The sequence below is a fragment of the Xiphias gladius genome, chromosome 13 (assembly GCF_016859285.1).
Source record: "Xiphias gladius isolate SHS-SW01 ecotype Sanya breed wild chromosome 13, ASM1685928v1, whole genome shotgun sequence".
Taxonomy (NCBI): domain Eukaryota; kingdom Metazoa; phylum Chordata; class Actinopteri; order Istiophoriformes; family Xiphiidae; genus Xiphias; species Xiphias gladius.
Genome location: NC_053412.1, coordinates 5,404,201 through 5,423,314, shown reverse-complemented (window position 1 = coordinate 5,423,314; position 19,114 = coordinate 5,404,201). Strand labels below are relative to the sequence as shown.

The 19,114-nt window shown below is 41.4% G+C and overlaps 1 protein-coding gene across 2 annotated transcripts in view; it reads left to right on the top strand.

Annotated features, from left to right (window-relative positions):
* Positions 1-19,114, top strand: part of filip1l (filamin A interacting protein 1-like) — a 70,783-nt gene that overhangs the window by 7,667 nt on the left and 44,002 nt on the right. For both annotated transcript variants that reach the window (XM_040141970.1, XM_040141967.1), the window contains exons 2-4: positions 17,192-17,519; positions 18,560-18,733; positions 18,855-19,033. In XM_040141970.1, coding sequence (XP_039997904.1) covers positions 17,202-17,519; positions 18,560-18,733; positions 18,855-19,033 — 671 coding nt within the window. In that variant the 5' untranslated portion in view covers positions 17,192-17,201. The remainder of the gene's footprint in view (positions 1-17,191; positions 17,520-18,559; positions 18,734-18,854; positions 19,034-19,114) is intronic.

Below are 19,114 nucleotides of genomic sequence, written 5' to 3'. Positions count from 1 at the left end.
AGACAACTGCTTTATTATCCTCTATTTTCACAGGGTCACCTTGGGAAGTCTATGCATCAGGCCAATGCTTTGATAATAGTAGTCTTGTAGTTGGTCATATTTTGGGATTTGACTTCCTACTCCTCTCTGATTAGGTCTATTTAGGTTGGATTGTAGTTTATAGTCTTCAAAAGTTTTTGATCAAAAGTGTTTTTTCAGCTTCAATCACCGAATAAAGATGTACAGCCCTTAAATTGATTATAATTAATATTTTCATATTAACAATGGATCACATAACAACCTATATGTGAAAGGGGTGAACCAGCAGGGAAATATAACCCAACTCTGCAATTCCCCTCTGCTCTATGGAAGATTTTACTGCTAACAACAAAGCTAAAAATAGAGAATAAATATCGGACTTACATTCATCAGTTGTCGGACAAACGACTACGAATGGATGATAATGTTGCTCTGTAACTACTGGATTTGTAAAAGGTCCTGTGCTCCCACAAAGGTGTTTTCAGTATTTGGGGCAAACGAGACCACTGCTCAGGTGGATGATGGGTTGGAGCTACTGTAAACTGGGACTTACATCATGTCACTTCTTTCTATATACTAATAATAATGATAAAGGTGTGAAGTGGGAAAATAAAATCATGGTAAATAAGTGAAAACACCTGTGTCGGTGTACCATGGGCATTTCAGTAGCTTAATAAAACATACAGGAATTCATTCTTTCTACTACGAGGCTTCAGTCTAAAGCCAGATTTGGACACAATTACCAAACCAGAGCCAAACCAAAATCACCTGTAACAGGACAACTGACGAGCTCGTGAGGACTTGGTCTCTTTACTCTAACGAGCAAAAATCGTTTTCTACCTCTTCAGCTGTCATGAACTGACGAAGCAGGAATCTGCAGCTAAAATTATAAGTGAGGCGGGGGATTAAAATCGCTGACCAGCGCAGGTCATTGCACCTCCTCTAGAGAAATTCACTCCTGATGGATAATGGGATCTTAATCCCCCATGATAGTGAGCCAACAAGATCCTTCATTACATTTTGGATGCTCAGACCCCAGTAATTGCTCACTATAAACAAAATCGCATCTACCTTTTTCTTCGTCAATCAGATATAGTCCACCTAATTGATTTGCATCATCCCGGAGACAATAGGACCCAATAGCACGCTGTCATAAAGTCGATGCTCTAATTACAGCTGAGACATTTGACTTGTAAACAGCCCAAGACTCATCAGACAGCTTGTTGAGGAGGTTGCTGGGGAACTGGGCTGGAGATAGGCCGACAGGGACAGAAAGAGGGAAGGAAGCAGAGCAAAGTCTACGGTTGATTTGCACGTTTGATATTTTTTTATAAGTTAAATACGGAAGTTGCAACCACAGAGAACTGTCCACTGGATGAATAAGTCTTCTTAACTGTGTCCTAAAATCAGAGCAAAGTCTCGCTTGATTTGCGAGAACTGTCCACTGGATGACGACGTTTAACGGGATATTAAGGAGTCTTTAACTGTGTCCTAAATCCATTTTGCACACTAATGCTAAATAGGTTTTTGAGTATATAGTTTGTTCAAATCAGGAAAGTGACAAAATGAAGCATTAGAAAGTACAAGTATGAAACACCCACTCTGCATTATTCAAATTTAATAGAATAAATAGGCAAAATCAGCAAATCATCTATTTTCGAATTTGTAGGTTTCCATCTAGTTCCAAATACACAAAAAATTTTTTTTTTTTAAATTTAAAGACAAAAATGTCATCCAGAGATATTCCAATGAGGCCATGCATATAGTTGTGACTACAAAACACACATTGCATACACATACATGTACAACACATTTTAACAATTTAAGATACACAGGTGGCAGCCATACACACCAGTTTAAATTTCTAAACTTTCCATAAACTTCATCACCCAGAAACCACATTAAACTCTCTACTTGCTCGGACGTTAATGCGTTAGTGGCTGCAGGTGGTGCAGAGACCCAGCCGTCCTTGCTGACTCAGGCTTCCTCTGAACGCTGTGCTCACATATCCTGCTGTTAAAGCGACAGCCTTGAAATTTCCCACTTAACTTCATTTAAACACTTCATTTTGGAAGACAGGACAAATATGCAGCCTCTCAAATAGCCTACGCTGCTTTGCGATTTAGGCTGATGGGCGGAAACTACCTTTAACACTCGATAAATTAAACCTTGGCCGCCGAAGGAAAACGGGAGCAGACTACAGTGCAGTTGCTTAGCAGGATGTGGTCCAAAACCACCGGACAGTTCTGGCCTCCTCCTCGCTTCTACTGTGCAGGGGATTGGATGACCTCTAATTTTAGCGCGGTGTTTGTCGGCTCCTGGACAGTTTAGATTACAGGCAAAAAAAAAGGGGGGGGGGTGGTAGCAGTCATTAGCTGGGGAGATAATGAGGAATATCGTGATGTGATACATATTAAACTGTTCTCATTGGACTGTGTTATGACACTATTTGTATCATTAAAATCACTTGTAGCAGGTTTAAAACGCTGCACACTAACATGCTCACAATGACAATGCTAACATGCTTTTTAGCAGGTATATAACATTTACCGTGTTTGCCATCTTGGTTCGGGATGTATATAGGGTGTATAGGGCCACAACTAACCATCGTTCTCATTAACGATTAATCTGCTGATGATTTTCCCAATGAACTAGATGATTGGTTGTTTGGTCTTTAGTCTTCTTTTGTCCAATCAACAGCCCGAAACCCCCAAATATTCAGTTTACAATAATATAAAATAAAAAAAAAGGAAAAGCAAAATGTCATTGTACTGTTAAATGTAAATGGTTATATTCTATACGATTTGGGTACAAAACCGAGGTGACAGTGACAGGAGCAGGATTATACTCTTGAATTCACGTTCCCGAGAGAATGACACGCTTTGAGCCAATACATGAATCAGTGAGAACTTGACTGACACTTGAAACGCAACCTCTTGAGTGGAGTTAATCTTCCAGTAAATGGCAGTACGCGTGTGTGTGTGTGTGTGTGTGTGTGTGTGTGTGTGTGTGTGTGTGTGTGTGTGTGTGTGTGTGGGGTGAGGGCAAAGTGACAGCATGTGGGCCAGCTGATGGATGCTGTGACCCTGTAATCCTCTTCTGTCAATCCTCTGTCACTATACAGATGGATGGACAGACAGGGAATGTAAAGGTGAATGAATGAGTGCCTGCTGCCTGCTGATGCCTGGAGTTTGTTGTTTATTTTTTCCTGTTTGTTTCTTCTTATCTTCAGTTTTTTTTTTTCTGTCCCCATCTGTCTCCCCGTTCTTTCAGCTGGATGCTCTTTTACCCCTACACTTCATTCGGAAACTTTGGTTTTTATAATAATTAAAACCTGAATGAAAGGGGAGCATTGTTAAAGTCACTGCTTGTCTGAGTGACCAGAGGCTCAAGCTGAACAGACACAGAAGAAAAAGGCATGCTCAGTTCTAATCATTTCTATACCTGCTGGTGAGACAGACGGACACATTTACGTGACTTCTAGGACCGTATAGCTATAGACTGACTTACTACAGACAAAGTGACAGCCTGCTGAACCTGTGACTCTGATCTCCTGTCAGTCCTCAGTCAGGGGACTAATGCAGAAACTTCACTTGAAAGCAGTTGGGTCCACTGCATGAAATGAGAGGTACCTGCATGTTCTCCCCCCCCCCCGACAAAACACTAGGCAAGGTGATTCTTCAGTTAAAGTGTCTGTTTGCTGGTGGAAGTTATGTTACTGATCAAAAATCCATTGCCCTCTTTCGATTGTGACCGTAAGATGATCTAAAAACAAAACCATCCAGTTCCTTAAAGGTGTTTGACGACGCAAGCTGTCTGCAGGCCAACACAATGGTCCATTTAACAACCAGTAAACTACACTATGGCAGACTGGAAGAGCAAAACCCACCCACACCACATTCCCAAAACAGAAACAAATGACTCAATTACATAAGCAGCCAAACAAAAACAAAAGCACAACAGCAAAACCAAGCGCCCAAAAGTGTCAAAACAGGAAAGTAAGTATTACAGAGCTTGTCTTTAATTTTGTGAATTGCAAATCAGTTTCCTACTTTGGAAGCAAACTGTGAGAAATTTGTTTTTCTTTAGCAGTGTGTTTTTTACTTCTTGGCCACTGTAGCGAGCTGCCTCCAACCTACTGTAGCTTTCCAACCAGTTTTGCATCAGTCATATTGTCACGACCCTTGTGTTCCTCCTGATGGTTCCTCTGTGCTATACAGTACAGGTGTAGGTGGTCTACCTGCATTTAATCCAAACCAGCGCCAAAAGTTCTGTGTACACGAGTTGTCAAAAAATAACTGTATAAATATGCAATGTGGACATTTCTGAGAAAACTGAGCAGCATCATTCAAAAAAAAAAAAAAAAAAAAAAAAAGGCTACTCCCAAAAATAAGAAAGTGCTGCCCTCTGCTGGCTGAAAAGAGCAAAGGGCCCCAATGAAGACCTGTAACCTCCGAATAACACTGAAAACCACAGCAAGGTTATTATTACAACCTAAAATTAAGACATACTAGCTTGAACTGCCATAAACTGTAGTAAAACAGTAGAGTATTTGTGTTAAAAGACATAAATGTCTGTCAAATGCTTATAATCTTGAAATCTTGTTGTTTATGTCCAGTGTTAAATAGATTAATTTAAACCTTACTGCCTTTTGGTGACGGGGAAAAAATATCATCAACTATAATCTAAAACATGATTACACGATAAAGGTTGCACAAGTAGAATCTGCAAAATACCTGCTCGGACACTACAAAACACACCCTAAATAAAAACTAAACTGAAATGAAATATCATATGATACTAAAGGTATAAAGGTACAAAAATAAACTCAAAAATCTAAACCTATGTTGAAAAGTAAAAACGTTTGCACTGAATTTGTACCACAAAACCCCAACTTCTTGCTCAGGGGATCATTTCCGCTCCCCGTGGTGCGAAGCAGCCTACTGTAAATGACCAAAGAGAGGGTGCAACAATCTGTTTCCTGTTGGGCTAGTGTGCAAGGCGTGCTCACTATAATAAGTATAATACAGTAATGAGCCCCAAATCTCCCGGTATCGACACCAGATGGATTAATCTGCTCAGTGTTCCCGCAGAGCAAAGCACCTAGATGATATACAGAAAAAAAGGCCTCAAGATCCAGCATGTTTAACTCGAGAAGCTTGTAATAGTTCTGAAAGTGTCATTTATGGCCTATAAATAGTTGTAGTACCATTGGTAATGTGTTTGCAGATGTGAATCAGTTCCCATAAGAGTGATGTCGAACAGACTTACAGCAGCACAAACAGTCACTTGCAGGGAAAAACTCCATATTAGGAAGAAGTCATGTCAAGTGGTGTGGGTTTTGATGACACCATTTGTTGAAAAAGCAAAAGTTTATGCGCTTCATATTGCCGTTACTCATTTATGATCAAACATTATCTTGATCTGACTGTGAATTTGCTGGTCAGGGGTGCACGTGTTTATCCGTGCGTATATGTCCGGGATTAAGCAGAGAGGATCACGGTGTCAGGATGCTGGGGCTTGTTGGTGATTCGTCTTCTTCCCTGGTGGCCCTTTGTGGTGACAGATCATTTCAGCTATTCGCACCTTCCTACCATTGGATCCGTCTGGAACTGCTCTGTCATGCTGGGCACACGGCGCTCTTCAGAGGGGGTGGAGGGGGAGGAGGAACAGAGGGTCGCAATGTAAAATTGGGAAAGAAATCTGGATGCTTTTAAAATGTTGCCTAACCAGGGAAAATTCAAAATGTGAAAAGTGGTCCAAACATAAATTGCACCGCTTTCTACCACTGAACACCAAACCAGTGGCATGCTTTAACAATTCAACTTCACAGTGAACACATTTAGCAGCTCTGGCGGCTTTTGCACAGTGGTCATGTGAATAAGATGCTAATTTGTTTCATGTGTTGCTCCATTTTAACTGATTGCAGAGCTTTTTCCTGTCAGCAGTGTAGGAGGTACAATTTATTTTCTGTTCCTCTTGTCCTCTATCTGCCAGGTCACAGGTTTAGGTAAAAAAAATTTACATTTCATACATTGCCTAACTATGTATTACAGATGCTGAATATTATTTCAGGGAATGCTTTATCAGTGAAAGCAAAAGAAGAATCAGATGCAATATTTATGGTAAAAGCTTTTTTTTCATCTGCACCAGCAGCATTTACACCTCAGATGAGGTCCATCGATCTGAAAATGCAGAGACTGATCAAGGACTAGGTTAGTGACGATGATTTTGATGAAACACTGCATTTCTGCAGACTCCACAGCTATCTTCAGTTCAGTTCAGTTCAGTTCAGTTCAGCTGGGGGACGAGAGACCAAAACAATGAGCTGAAAGGCGCTAGAATGCTCCGTACAGCTGAGGTCTCCGTCAGTTCTTCAATACAAATGACACGTTATGCATTTTTTCCATTGTTCATATAAAATACTGATTAGTGCAGCTTTAAAGTTTAGTATCCAGCCTTGCAAAGTCCTGCCACCATCTGAAACACACCAGCCAGTCTGCCACTGACCTGGGTGACCCCTCACTTTTGGCTTGTTCAGTGCGACATCCAGTGGGGTGATATTATCACCGCCCAGCAGCTACTGGCCAACTCAAACCCCATCAGTCCCCAGGCTTCTCTTTCTCATAATCACCTGCTCCAGAATCGACAAAGGTTACAGTCTGACGACACTGAGCATGGGGCACCTGCCAGGATGTGAAAGCCAATACAGGATATTAAATATACTGGGCGTGTTTAGAACATGTATAGTGGAACATGGCGGTCCGCGGGGCTAAACATAGAGTCAGGTTTTGTGGCTCTAAAGAGCAACAGAAAGTCTCCGTCATGTGCGTCATGTTCTGTTGCGCTGATGCTTGAATCAAAACAGCATGACTGGTCGCATTAAAAAATCATCTGGTCTCAGTTCAGGTTGGAAGGTTGCTGAACTTCTGTACTGCTGTCTGTTTTTGTTTTCAACTTGTTAATGTGAGGACCTTGGCTCTAGGTGGGACAAATAACAAAATCTCTAATACACAGTGAAGATCTAAACAGTTAAATATATTACACATGCACAGGAAGCACACACACACTAACACACACACACACACACACACACACACACACACACACACACACACACACACACACACACACACACACACACACACACACACACACACACACACTGTCAAATGCAACACTTGGAGCCAGTCATGAGATCATGAGAAAGATATTCTCATGGCAACACTATTACTCAAAAGCGGACAAACAAGCAGACAGCATATGTGCGTGTGTGTGTGTGTGTGTGTGTGTGTGTGTGTGTGCGTTCATTTAAACATTCAGCGCAGCAAGTAAGACTAAGTGCACGTATGCTTGGCCACATTTCATGGTTTAACATCAGACTTGGCCCTTCTCCCAGCCTGAAACTCCTTCAAATGTAAACCTAGCAGAGGAAGCACGAGTCCCCATCCATGCTCCGTCTTGCCTTCTCCCAGAGGACAGGAGACCCACATTGTCCTTACAGTCGGCAACTTGATGTCGTGTTACCCGGATAAGCTCAGAGATGGTAAACAGATCCATTAGTGTTTCTTGTCAGTCTGTAAAAAGGGTCGTCTCTCTCAGGTCAGGTCAAGTCAGTTTAATTTATACAGGTCAAAATCACATATATGTCTATGCGTGTTTTGCAAGTCAGTAGAGCTGCAACTGTTATCAATTAATCTGCCAATTATTTTCTCAATTAAATGTTTGGTCTAAAAAAATGTCCTAAAACACTCTCAGAGCTCAGGATGACATCTGCAAGTTGCATGTTTTGTCTGACCAACGGTCCAAAACCCAAAGAGATTCAGTTTATTATCATTTAAGACACAAAAAAGCAGCAAATTCTAACATTTGAGAAGCCGCAAGAAGATATTTCTATGCATTTCTGCTTGATTAGTTGTCAATTAATTTTCCGTCTGACTAACTGACTAATCGTTTCAGCTCCATACGACACCCTCAATCCGTACAATCACGAGTCGAATATGGAAAACAATCCACAGAAGAAAATTAAAAAGCCTTTTCACAAAAAAGGCAGAAACACCAGGAAGAAGCAGCAGAGGAGGGATCACTGTGCCAGGATGGACAAACGTGTAATATGTGTCAAAGTAGAGACAAGTCTCAGAGAATCATAAAGGCAATATTAAAAAAATATGTTTGGCTTATTGTTATAATCACTTGAATGTTTGACCTTCACTGTGCAGAGTGAAGTTTGTGCAGTTTTCACATTCATCTGCTCCAGATGGGAAGTTTCTCTGGGCCTTAAGTCTGACTTTAAGATGTGTATGCATGAGCCGGATTTTGGGGCATTACAACTAGCTTGAGCGTTAGTCATGCTCCAGTATCAGACTTACACAAGTGTGGATTGGAAACTTGAAACCGTCACCGCACACACACTGACAAATGGACCTTTCAGTGAAGTACAGACATCTTGTTTCCAGTAGTTACACTTTTGCAAAGGGGAATGTTTGTATATTCATTGATGGAGAAGGAGTAGAATTAATTGGAAGAATTTTTATTAAGGTCATTTCTTTTTTAAATTCCAAGCAGAGTGTTTTTTTTATGTCTTCAAACATGTCTAAGTAAATAAAACACATAAGACGAAACATTCAGTAAATATTAAGCAGAATCTGTGAATTAGTTTCAGGTAAAATCCAAGACTTTTTTTCCTTACTCTCTGCCACTTCACATGTAAGGACTATATTTATGTTGTTTTATTGAGATTTGCGCCTAGAAAACCTTTACTGACCTAAGAGAGTCTGGAAGATTGAAATTTTAATGGCAACATGGCGCCCCCTGCTGAAAAACAGACGCTCCTCCTCTGCTCATTGTGTAGCAGTAAATTTTCATCAGTCCTGCAAGAACCGACGGCAAGTGACAACTAAATAACAGATATTCCCCCCTGATATGCGCAGCACAGTATTTCAGGGCAACGGGTAAATTCAGTGTTCTTGCCTCCAGAAGATACAGGTGAGATTTATTATCACTGCTCCGTTTCCAACTGGAAGACTGTCCCTACCAGAGCGATGGGCTTATTTCATATAATCGGATTTAGAAATGCACAGTGGAACTACGCTGCAACTGAAAATGATCCCTTGTCTCTGAGACTTGCTTGCAGGGGAATAAGTGGAGCTGACACTGTTACAGTTTCAGGCCAGTCCAAAGATTTCCTGGGATTGCATCATCTAGCAGAGAGGAGGCCTTGACGTTAAAAAAAAAAAAAAAGTGCAGCAGTGTTCTTTTTCACCAGACAGGCATTTTGACAGCCATAAGCCCTGAGGCAGCGGGTCACTGTCATATATCCTGCAGCTTTAAATAACAGCGTGCCTATATGTGAGCTGAAACATCTCTGTTTGTCTGCCTGATCGTCTCTAAGAATTCCTCCCCAGCCGTTGCGGAGGAATTACCGGCCCGTGCCTTGAGCCGTGCACGACTTCAGTGCAGAGGAATTCCCAAATCACTTCTCTCGCTGCTTAACAGTCCAGCGGCACTAATGCTCGCAGGAAACATCTCCGACAGTTTTATGGCGCTTCACTCAACCTTGAGACCTGGATGCTGAACGCTACCTGTTGCCGCAGCAACACTCGCACTGTTTGTAAACATTTCACCCGTTTTTTTTGGCTTGATGATCGAAACTCCTCCGGCACAGCGTGCTGCTCCCTGACAGTCATTCTTTGGGTGCTGGTAGCCTTACTGATGCATTTGACACTGCTTAGCGACACTTTAAATGCCGCAATACAAGAAGAGACACAAGAACCATATTTATTTTTTGCAATGGATAAAAACATTCTCAAGAGGACCCACACGTTTTTCAAAAGTATTTGTCGAAAACTGTCATTGTGCTCTCTAGGGGCACGTATGTATTGCCACGTAAAGGTATTACTGAACCCACTCACACACAGTATATCTGTCTGCATGTCATTAAGACATCTAGGCATTGTTATATTAATGGGTTTCTAAAACGCTACACAGTACAAGGAAGGTTACTGTCTTAACTCTATAGTATATAAGTCTAATAGGTAAATGCAAAACAGCGGACTCCTGCACTATAAAAACTAGAAGATGTTTTACGTGAACTCTTTTACATTCTTATCAAGCTTATTCCAAGATGTTTTCACTCTGCCCTGCCAAATAAACTTGAACATCCCACTGAGCCAAAAGGAAACGGTGTGATTTTGTATATCTGGGCTTTCTTACCTCCTCCGGCTCTGTAAGTTTGTAGTTTAATCATCATTGACACTCAGTTTCACTTGCTTTAATCTTTAATTGCTGCTCTTTTTCTTTTTTTTTCTTCTTCTTTTTTGGCTCTTTCAGTGCATGGCCTTGCATACATGCTTACACATAATTATGGTTGTGAATAACGATGTACACGGAAGAAAATGAAGATTCCGTGACATTATTCAGCAGGAATGACTTAAGAATGATGGAAAAATAATTGATATCATGAGTAACTAATGCACTATGCAGGCACGTGTGGTATATTTGCTGCAAAGGACGGTACAAATAACTGACGGACCGGAGACTTTGACAGTAGCTTGCAGTGCCTGCAAAATCAACCTGGATCTAAACTCCTCACCGGCAGTGAAGTGACAGCAACAAAGAGATAAATACGGATCGGACTTCAGCGCATTCTCAGCCGCTCACCTACTGCTTTACACAGTTACCTCTGGTAATGATGCATGACGCTACAGCGTTGCTTTGAGTCAATCCATGCTGAGATGAAAATGAGCATTTCAGACCTGATTTGTCACACCTTCCTCTCTACGGAAACCAGCTTTGCCCTCCACATGATCAATTTTTTCATGGGCCACAAACAGATTGTGTGGGAAGACGGCTCCTGTAGCTGTAAAATAATTCACAGAATTTGAAAAGGCCACAGCAACAAAACTTTTTTGCTATATCTTTCCCTTGCTCCCTTTGATCTGCATTTCTCTTCCCCTCAATCATACTGACAGGAGCGTGATGTCAGGCTGCAGGAATTTACTCTGTGATTTGTGTTTGCCTGTGCGGCGGTGGGTGTGTACATGCGTGCATATGTTCCGTGCGTGCCTGCGCGTTACTACTCGCATGCCAACCGTCCACACTGGCTGCCGTTTGCGCGTGTGCGTGTGCGTGAGAGCGATAAAAGAGCGGAGAGGTATAGCTTTTGTAGAACACCTGTTTCCTCACCTTTCACCCTCTTGACTTTAACCCCCCTCCGCTTTAATTCCAGCTCACATGAAAAGTGAAGTCATCACTAGAAAGCCCTCCTTTTCTTGGCTTTCACAGATAGTAAGTGTTCATCCTGATGTCCTGGGTGAGGGTGTACGGTATACTGGCAAATTTGGGGAAGCACCTGGGAAAAGGTTTTTAAGTGTGTGCGTGTGGCAGGGGTGTGGTGTTGGATTAGATTGTGAGTCCCAGCAGTCATAGAAAAGATCCACAATCATAAAGCCCCAAGATAATAAGCTTAATCACTTTTTGAAGTGTTCAGATGTGTGATAAAATTATCTGATGGCCATTACAAATATGGAGTCTATGGGGTTTATGAGTTAGTCACTGGCTGGGTGGCTTCGTGAGTTCATTTCGTAAAAACTCTTTGAATGAATAGGCCTTTTGACCTGGTAGCTAGTTGAAGAAACCTTGGTGGTCCCGGCTAGACTTGTCCAAACTGCCAACTGTTTCCAGTAACAGCTTTGCTTTTGGCTTCGGACATTGTCCTCATTGCTTAATGAGAGCACGAGGTAATGGAAGGGCCCCAGGGAAGGAGGGGAAGAGAGAAAGAAAACTTATGAATGAATAAGCAAGCTGTTTTTATTAATATTGCTAATTTTGAGCCATGCTAGCGGTGTGGCTGAAATAGTTCAAAAAGTATTGGATGGATTGCCATGAAATTTTTTATAGTTATCCAAGGTGCTCAAAGGATGAATCCTACGGCCCTCAGTGATTGATGGATGTTCTTCTTGTGCCATCCTGATTGTGGTTTTAAGTGAAATTTCTCAACAACTATGCTATGAAATGTGGTATAGACGTTCATGTTACTGTCAGGATGAATTGTGATCACTTTGGTGATCTCCCGATTTTTAATCGAGCCCCATCACCACAGTTGAGTTCAGTGCTAATTAGCAGACATTGACATGCTAAACAAAGATCGGTAACGTGTGAAACATGGCATACCTGCTTCAGATCAGCGTGTCTATTCAGCTCTTTTTCTGGATGGAAAACAAGCGTTGCTTTTGGCTGTGTGAGCGTGGATGCATGTCCACTCACTCCAACCTTGATCCTCATGTTATCCATCCATATATAAACGCATGCATACCTGACAAGAAAAGTCATAGACTGTTAAACCAAAAAAAAAAAATACATTCATTAATTCTCCTTCCGCGTATAATCGTGCTTGTGCTCAAATTATTATTTTCAGTGTGTTGCCTTTATTGCCAAAACCAAACCAAGCAGCCAAGTCCGTTGCATAAGATCTGAGCACCTGTTAATCATAGCATCACCTTCTGGCACCGATCCCGCTCACAAAATGAAAAATGATTGGACTTTATTCAAGCTGCTCTGACAAAAACTCCTGACACTGGCTGGATGGAATTAGTAAGAGGACAAAGCGCGGTTAAGTAATCTCTGGGCAGTTTTACACATGTCACACACCCATCCATTCATGCTGTTATTGTCAATGAGTACTTAAGCAGATGGAAATCATGATGTATTATTATTGCATTAGAAGCACAGGTACAAACAAGACAACTGTCGCTTGAAAATTGGGTAATACTGTGACTTCATTTGAAATGTTGATGTTTATATCAGGTCTCCTAGTAAAAAGATCTCTTCACCTGAATTTATTCAAATATCACTGGTCATAGATTCCGATAATTCTGATTTAATCTGATAAAATTGGCTCTGACAGGGTCATCCGATATCTCATGCCACAGATGGTGGCTTATTAACTTTGTGTTTTGGCAGCTTTGTCTTCACACCTTCTCTAACACAAGACAACACGGTCATGGAGAAAATATGTGCGCGCACAGTGTACACAAGCATTTTAAGAGCCAGTGTTTTTCTCCTTCTCCAGTGAAGGAAGGCCAAAAGGAAATGTCCAAACAGCATCTTTTTTTACACTGTGTTTTCATTAGGCCCTGCTGCCTTCAAGCGTCTATTTACACCCTGTGTTTATTTAGATCTGGACTGTGTCGCTGTAAAACTGATAGCAACTGATGGGATTTTGAATCTTAATACTTAATAATGAAGGAAACTTCATTGACTCTGGTTTCATCATATCTACTGTAGGTGAATCAGCTTAAGTCTACTCGATAAAAATTAAAAGTTTGTCTTGTTTTTTTCACATTTAAAAACTTTAAATCGGTGAGCGCTTGATGTTCAAAGCATTAGGTTCATCTATTAATTTTAGTACATTTAGTGGACTTTAGGCATTGCTGATCTCATTCTAAATAATCTAAGGACAAGTCCCTGAATGGAATCAGTATTTGGATAATGAAAGATGGGTATATGAGCAGTGTAACTACAGTTCAACAAATTATTTTCACATCAATCCGCGAACAAAGATCGGCACAGTTTTTGGACAGCTCTTTTGTGCTTTTGCTAACCATTCCAGTGTTCCCAGTTTTGACTGCATTTGCTCCAAGTTTCCAGTAACCAATAACACAGTTTACAAAAAAAATCAGGACCATTACTCACCAGAGATGCAACCCTGGTCTCAAAACTCATTTATTCGACTCCCACCACGACAGTAAGGGACCAATTTGGAGATATGTCAGATCCAATGTGAAGCTTTTTTCCCATCCCCTCAGTGAACCTTTTTATGAACTATGTGATATATTTCTGATCCATCTTGGAGATTTTGCAGATACGTGATACTTGCACATGTAGGAATCCCAGCGGGGCTGCGTTACATGTCTGACCCTTGGATTTGTTGCACAATCTCAGCTCAAATCTGTTTCCTTAAGCTTTTCATGCAAGCGTGTGTTCGTGTGAGCATTTTTGTGTTTGTTGCATCATGGGTTTGTAAATATAAGAAGCCTGCACTTGTGCTGAAGAGACTAATAGCTGAGTTTAATCAGAGTTCAATGTGCATGTAGTACAGTTCCTCATGAGGAAAGGTTGTTATGAAGCTCTGGGTAGGGTTACAAACACACAAACTGTACTGTATCCGTCACATATTGTACAGAAAGGCATGGACATTACATAAATCTGTACAAACACACACACTTGCGCGCACTCACATTTTGAGCAGTTTGGTCTATCGCCTGTAGCCCAAATCTCTGAGTACGTTGATGTGGAGTCTGTCTTAGACTGCAGGGAATTACCTCAGCTCTGAATCATGTGGCGCCTTGCCTAGAGTGTGCACAATGCAATCACCCAGCCATCTTTCTTACTCATAAACTGTCAGAGGGCCTCACACAGAGGCTGGACGCACATTTCAGGAGTCTCGAACACATTGTTTCTGAGCTCCAATTAGGCCGTCTCAGGCAAATTCACTTGGAATGGTGAGATTTTCATCTCTCAGTCTTCATGTCTCAGTGGCAACTCTGGACGGATGCTGAAAAATATTGTTTTAAACTTAACTAAAAATAACTTTGTTTTCCTTGTTTTATAGGACAGAAAATAAACGGAAAAACTTGGAACGGGGTGAACACAAGTACAGACCGCTAAGTTTAGGTGGCCACCAATGTGAGCTATTATTGTATCCCACTTGAAAAAAGGGATAAACTCAGACTAATTTTAGTGACATTTCTTTCGTAGTTTTGGTTGGAGGTTTGCTCTTCTTTTGAGGTGCCTTTGAATTATTTAAATAATTTAAGTTTGGCTAGTGGATGTAAGTGGTATTACAATCTTTCACTTAAGTAAAAATAGCAAGACCACAGTGTAAAAACACTTACAAATAAAAGTCCTGCATCCAATATTCTACTAAGATAAAAGAAAACGGATGTATTATCAGCAAAAATAAGTATTAAAGTTCACATTGCAGGCGTTCAGGAAAAACGTCTCTTGCTCTGGTTACAATGATTATTACTGATGCAAGGATGTATAGGGAAAAATCTTTACTTTTATAGCTGGTCAAGGTGGAGCTATTGCAGTCCTATGCTTTGTTTGTAAAATCTCAATCCGCTTAATAACCCTCAATAAACAGAGTGATTTGCCACTGAAAAGTAGTGGAGTAGAGTTGTAAAGAATCATGAATAAATAGTTTGGTAGCAGTAGTTAAGTGCCATGTAAATCATAATGTAGTTGGCACGTGGAAAAGTAAATAGGGACCAACAGGTAATTCAGGATATAAATTGAAAACAGCTCTATCCTTGCAGTGCCACTCTTAAAAATGCCCTTGTCTAAGACAATTTCATTGACTTATCAGTCGATTTTATTCAGTATTTTGCAATCCTCCTTTTTATATGAATAAATACAAGTTGATCAATTGTTCTCTAAATGACTAAAAATATCTCTGTGGTCTGAGTGGATGCACTACGGTGGATGTACTACTAAAGCCTGAGTGCAGATAAAAGGTGATACGACGACCCTTTTCTGAGCTACCAGGAAGCCTCGAATGTTAGAAAAGTTATCAGGATCACACTGTTTAAACTGGCACCATCATTGAGTGTTGCCCAGTTACAAAGGACAAAATAAGAGTGAGCATATTGTTGTGAAATAATGTCTTTAGCTGGAACTGCAAGTCTCAGGCTCAGTTAGTTGGAAACATTTTGATGTGAGTCGAGCTGGATGGATGATGATGTAATGCCTTTGGGCAGATTGTTCTCTCTCACATCAAACACTCTGAAATGAGTCCCAGCATGCTTTTGTTTCAGTTCTGGTTTGCCTTTTGGATATATTTACTTTAGCTGAACATAATGCTGAAAAGTAATAAATTACTTGGCAAAGGAGCTCACAGTTCTTTTCCCTTTGAGTTTGCAGCTTACGGCATTCATCTATTTATCATAGCTTGATTTATCATCGTCAGTGAGTCCCTGAATGGCCCATTCATAAACCAGATGTCACAAAGACACACTCTATACTCCAAACAGACCTTGGTAGGTAGCCACGATGCTTTTTTATTCATAGCTCACCGAGTCATCCACGCTGAAGTTACCCCTTTTTCCGATCACTCTCCAGGCCCAAACACATCAGGCCACCTATCAACATCTGTAAAAAAGACTAAGTAGGTACACAAGAAGACCACAGTGTTCCGTTGCCTGAATCCTCTGGCAGACTGATTTGGGCACCTTTTTCTAGAAAAAAATTTCACATTGTGGGGAAATTCATCAGCCGTGAATGACGGTCAGCAGCTTTGGGTAATTCATTGCAACAGGACCGAAGCTCCGGGGTCCAAATAAGTTCTGGAACTGTCAAAGAATTTGTAGCATAATCGTGCTTTGTGGCCGGTGGTACGACGTGGTGATGATGACTCTATTCCTCTGAGTGGCTAATAATGTTATGGAAGGCAATGACGACATGCTGTTAAGCTGCACAGAAGACAAATGTGGACTGGATGTAGGATGAAGGTCTGGTTTACGACCCGCTTACAGTATGATGACAGAAAAGGTGATATCTGGACAGTCTGATATGAAATAAACAGAAATCATATTTAGACATGCACACTCTCAAAAGGACGATTAAAGGAAAGTCCAAAAGTAAACATTTCTACTGCTATTGGTTATGTACAGTACCTTGCATTTTTGTGCTCTCTGTGTTATTTTGTGCAGTATTTTCTTATTTTCTGGAATTAACTTGTGTCTAGGGATTGTTCAAAGGCAGTCTGGGATATGTAGGACATCAGTGAGCGCGGCACTCGAGGCATGTTGAGTCAAAGTGGCATCCATGCCCACCAATGCACAAATCCTCCGGACAGAAAAAATTTGAATTACAACGTCACAGAGTGACTGTGCACTAAACATCATGGATTGATTGCATATGACAGTGTAAAAGCATCGGAGTGTTTTGTGCTCTAAGTGAAGTCAAGGTCATGGATTCAAATTTGGCACATTATGTATTCTTGTTGTTTTTTGTGAATTAATGCAAAGATAAATGATGTAAAAGATACACAAAGACACTCAGATACACACACACACACACACACGGGACACATGGTGAAGAAAATGCATGCGCATGTCTGTGTGCAGGATATTAAAACACATCCCTTTCCTTTCATCTTCCATTCATTCCACAGGTAGAGGAACATGCGATCCCGCAGCAACAGTCTGGAGGACGTAACCAAGGCCAAGCCAATGCAGCAGCAGCAGCAGGCGGAGGCACGCAAACGATCAACAGAACGAGAAGAGCCCTCAGGAAGGGCCGAGCGCCGCAGCCGACACCGTGAGCCGCCGGACGACACCGGCACCATTCAGCGGAATCTCAAGATGGACAAGAACAGCAACTGTGCCGGTGGGAGTGGCAGCACCACTGGTGCTGCAAAGGGCGGTCGGAGGGAGAAAGGCAGGGACCTTTCCCGAGATGACCTCGTCTTTCTACTGAGCTTGCTGGAAGGAGAGCTGCAGGTAATCTAAACTGCAGAGATTAGCAAACTTGGATTCAGCCCTGGGAACGTTTAGCCAATACAGCAGCAGACAGGCCAGCAGACATGGCACTGACCCCAGTTGGACATATAGTCAGACACGGTGGCTCAGCGGGCAGTGGGCACTCAAGATGGTCTAAAAGCCCGTGTTAATGGAGAGCTAACAGCTGAGGCGACTTCCTGTCACTCGGGATCCAGGAATCCCCTGGCAGTGTTGTTGTATGATATCAACAAGGCAAAGTCTGCCTAACTGCTGGAGTTGAAGGGGGTAGATACAGCACAAGGAAACAAAGCAGACAAAAACAAACAGCAGAGCAGAGATAGAAGAATCTTTTCCACAGCACCGGACTGTCTTTTGTAGATAATATACCAACCTACAAAAGTGGAATTAAATTCAGAAAGGCCTCTCCTGCAAACTTTATCAGCCTCTCATCCTGCCCTTTCCGTAGTGGGGACAGCTGTGAGAAACATTTTGATAGTTTTTCTTCGCTCTTTCTTTCTTGCAGTAGATTTGGTTAATTTTGCGTTCGTATTACTTACTTTTTGGATACTTTTAGAATTAATTTGGACTTTTCTGATAGCCTGCTCACTCCTTTTCATGTTATTGGTTATTGTAACTGTATACTATAAGATCAGCCTCACACCAATTTGTAATCATGTTTGCGTGTTAATTTTTCTCACACAAATATGTGAAAATATATATTTTATATATATATATATATATATATATATTTTTTTTTTTTTTTTTTGACCGAATCATAATTTCTATGCCTCAAATTAATTGAGCAGCTCCACAATGTTTCAGTGTAGCCCCTAGTAACTGCAGAAGTACCTCCTTGAGAACACATACTCCTGGTTAAGAACCCCTGCTGTACCGTAATAAATGGTGAAAAGAAGTAAATAAAGACAGAGAAAATGGTACCTTTTCTGAGGCAATTTTGATAGTATGTAAAGATGTCTGATGAAAGGAATTACTTGCTGCCACCTGGATCTAAGCAAATTCACGTTCCTCTCCAACTGCAGGCCAGAGATGAGGTGATCACAGTGCTGAAGGCTGAGAAAATCGACTTGGCCCTGCTGGAGGCCAAATACGGCTTTGTCACACCACAAAAAGTTCTACAGGCCCTGCAGAGAGACGCCATCCAGGGCAAGTCTGACGTCTTCCAGGAGGACATTTATGAGAAGCCAATGGTAGAGGTAACACCAACCCTCAATTATAACTAAAGAAAAAAAAAACTATTTAGTCTAAAATATGACTGTGACTGACTAACACAGCAGTCCATGTGTGACAGAGGTTTGCTGTGTCCTTACTCCACAGCTGGATAAGTTAGTGGAGAAGCAGAGGGAGACATACCGGCGGATGCTAGAGCAGCTGCTGATGGTGGAACAGGCACATAAACAGGCCCTGTACAAGCTGCAGGACGAGAAGAGGAACCACGGAGAGTTCATGAAAAAGAGCGACGAGTTCACCAACCTGCTGGAGCAGGAGCGCGAGAGGTCAGTGTGTGCATTAACACCAGAGCTCAGCTAGTCACAGAGGACAGCTCTGATTTGAAAGCAATTACAGAAAATCTCGTT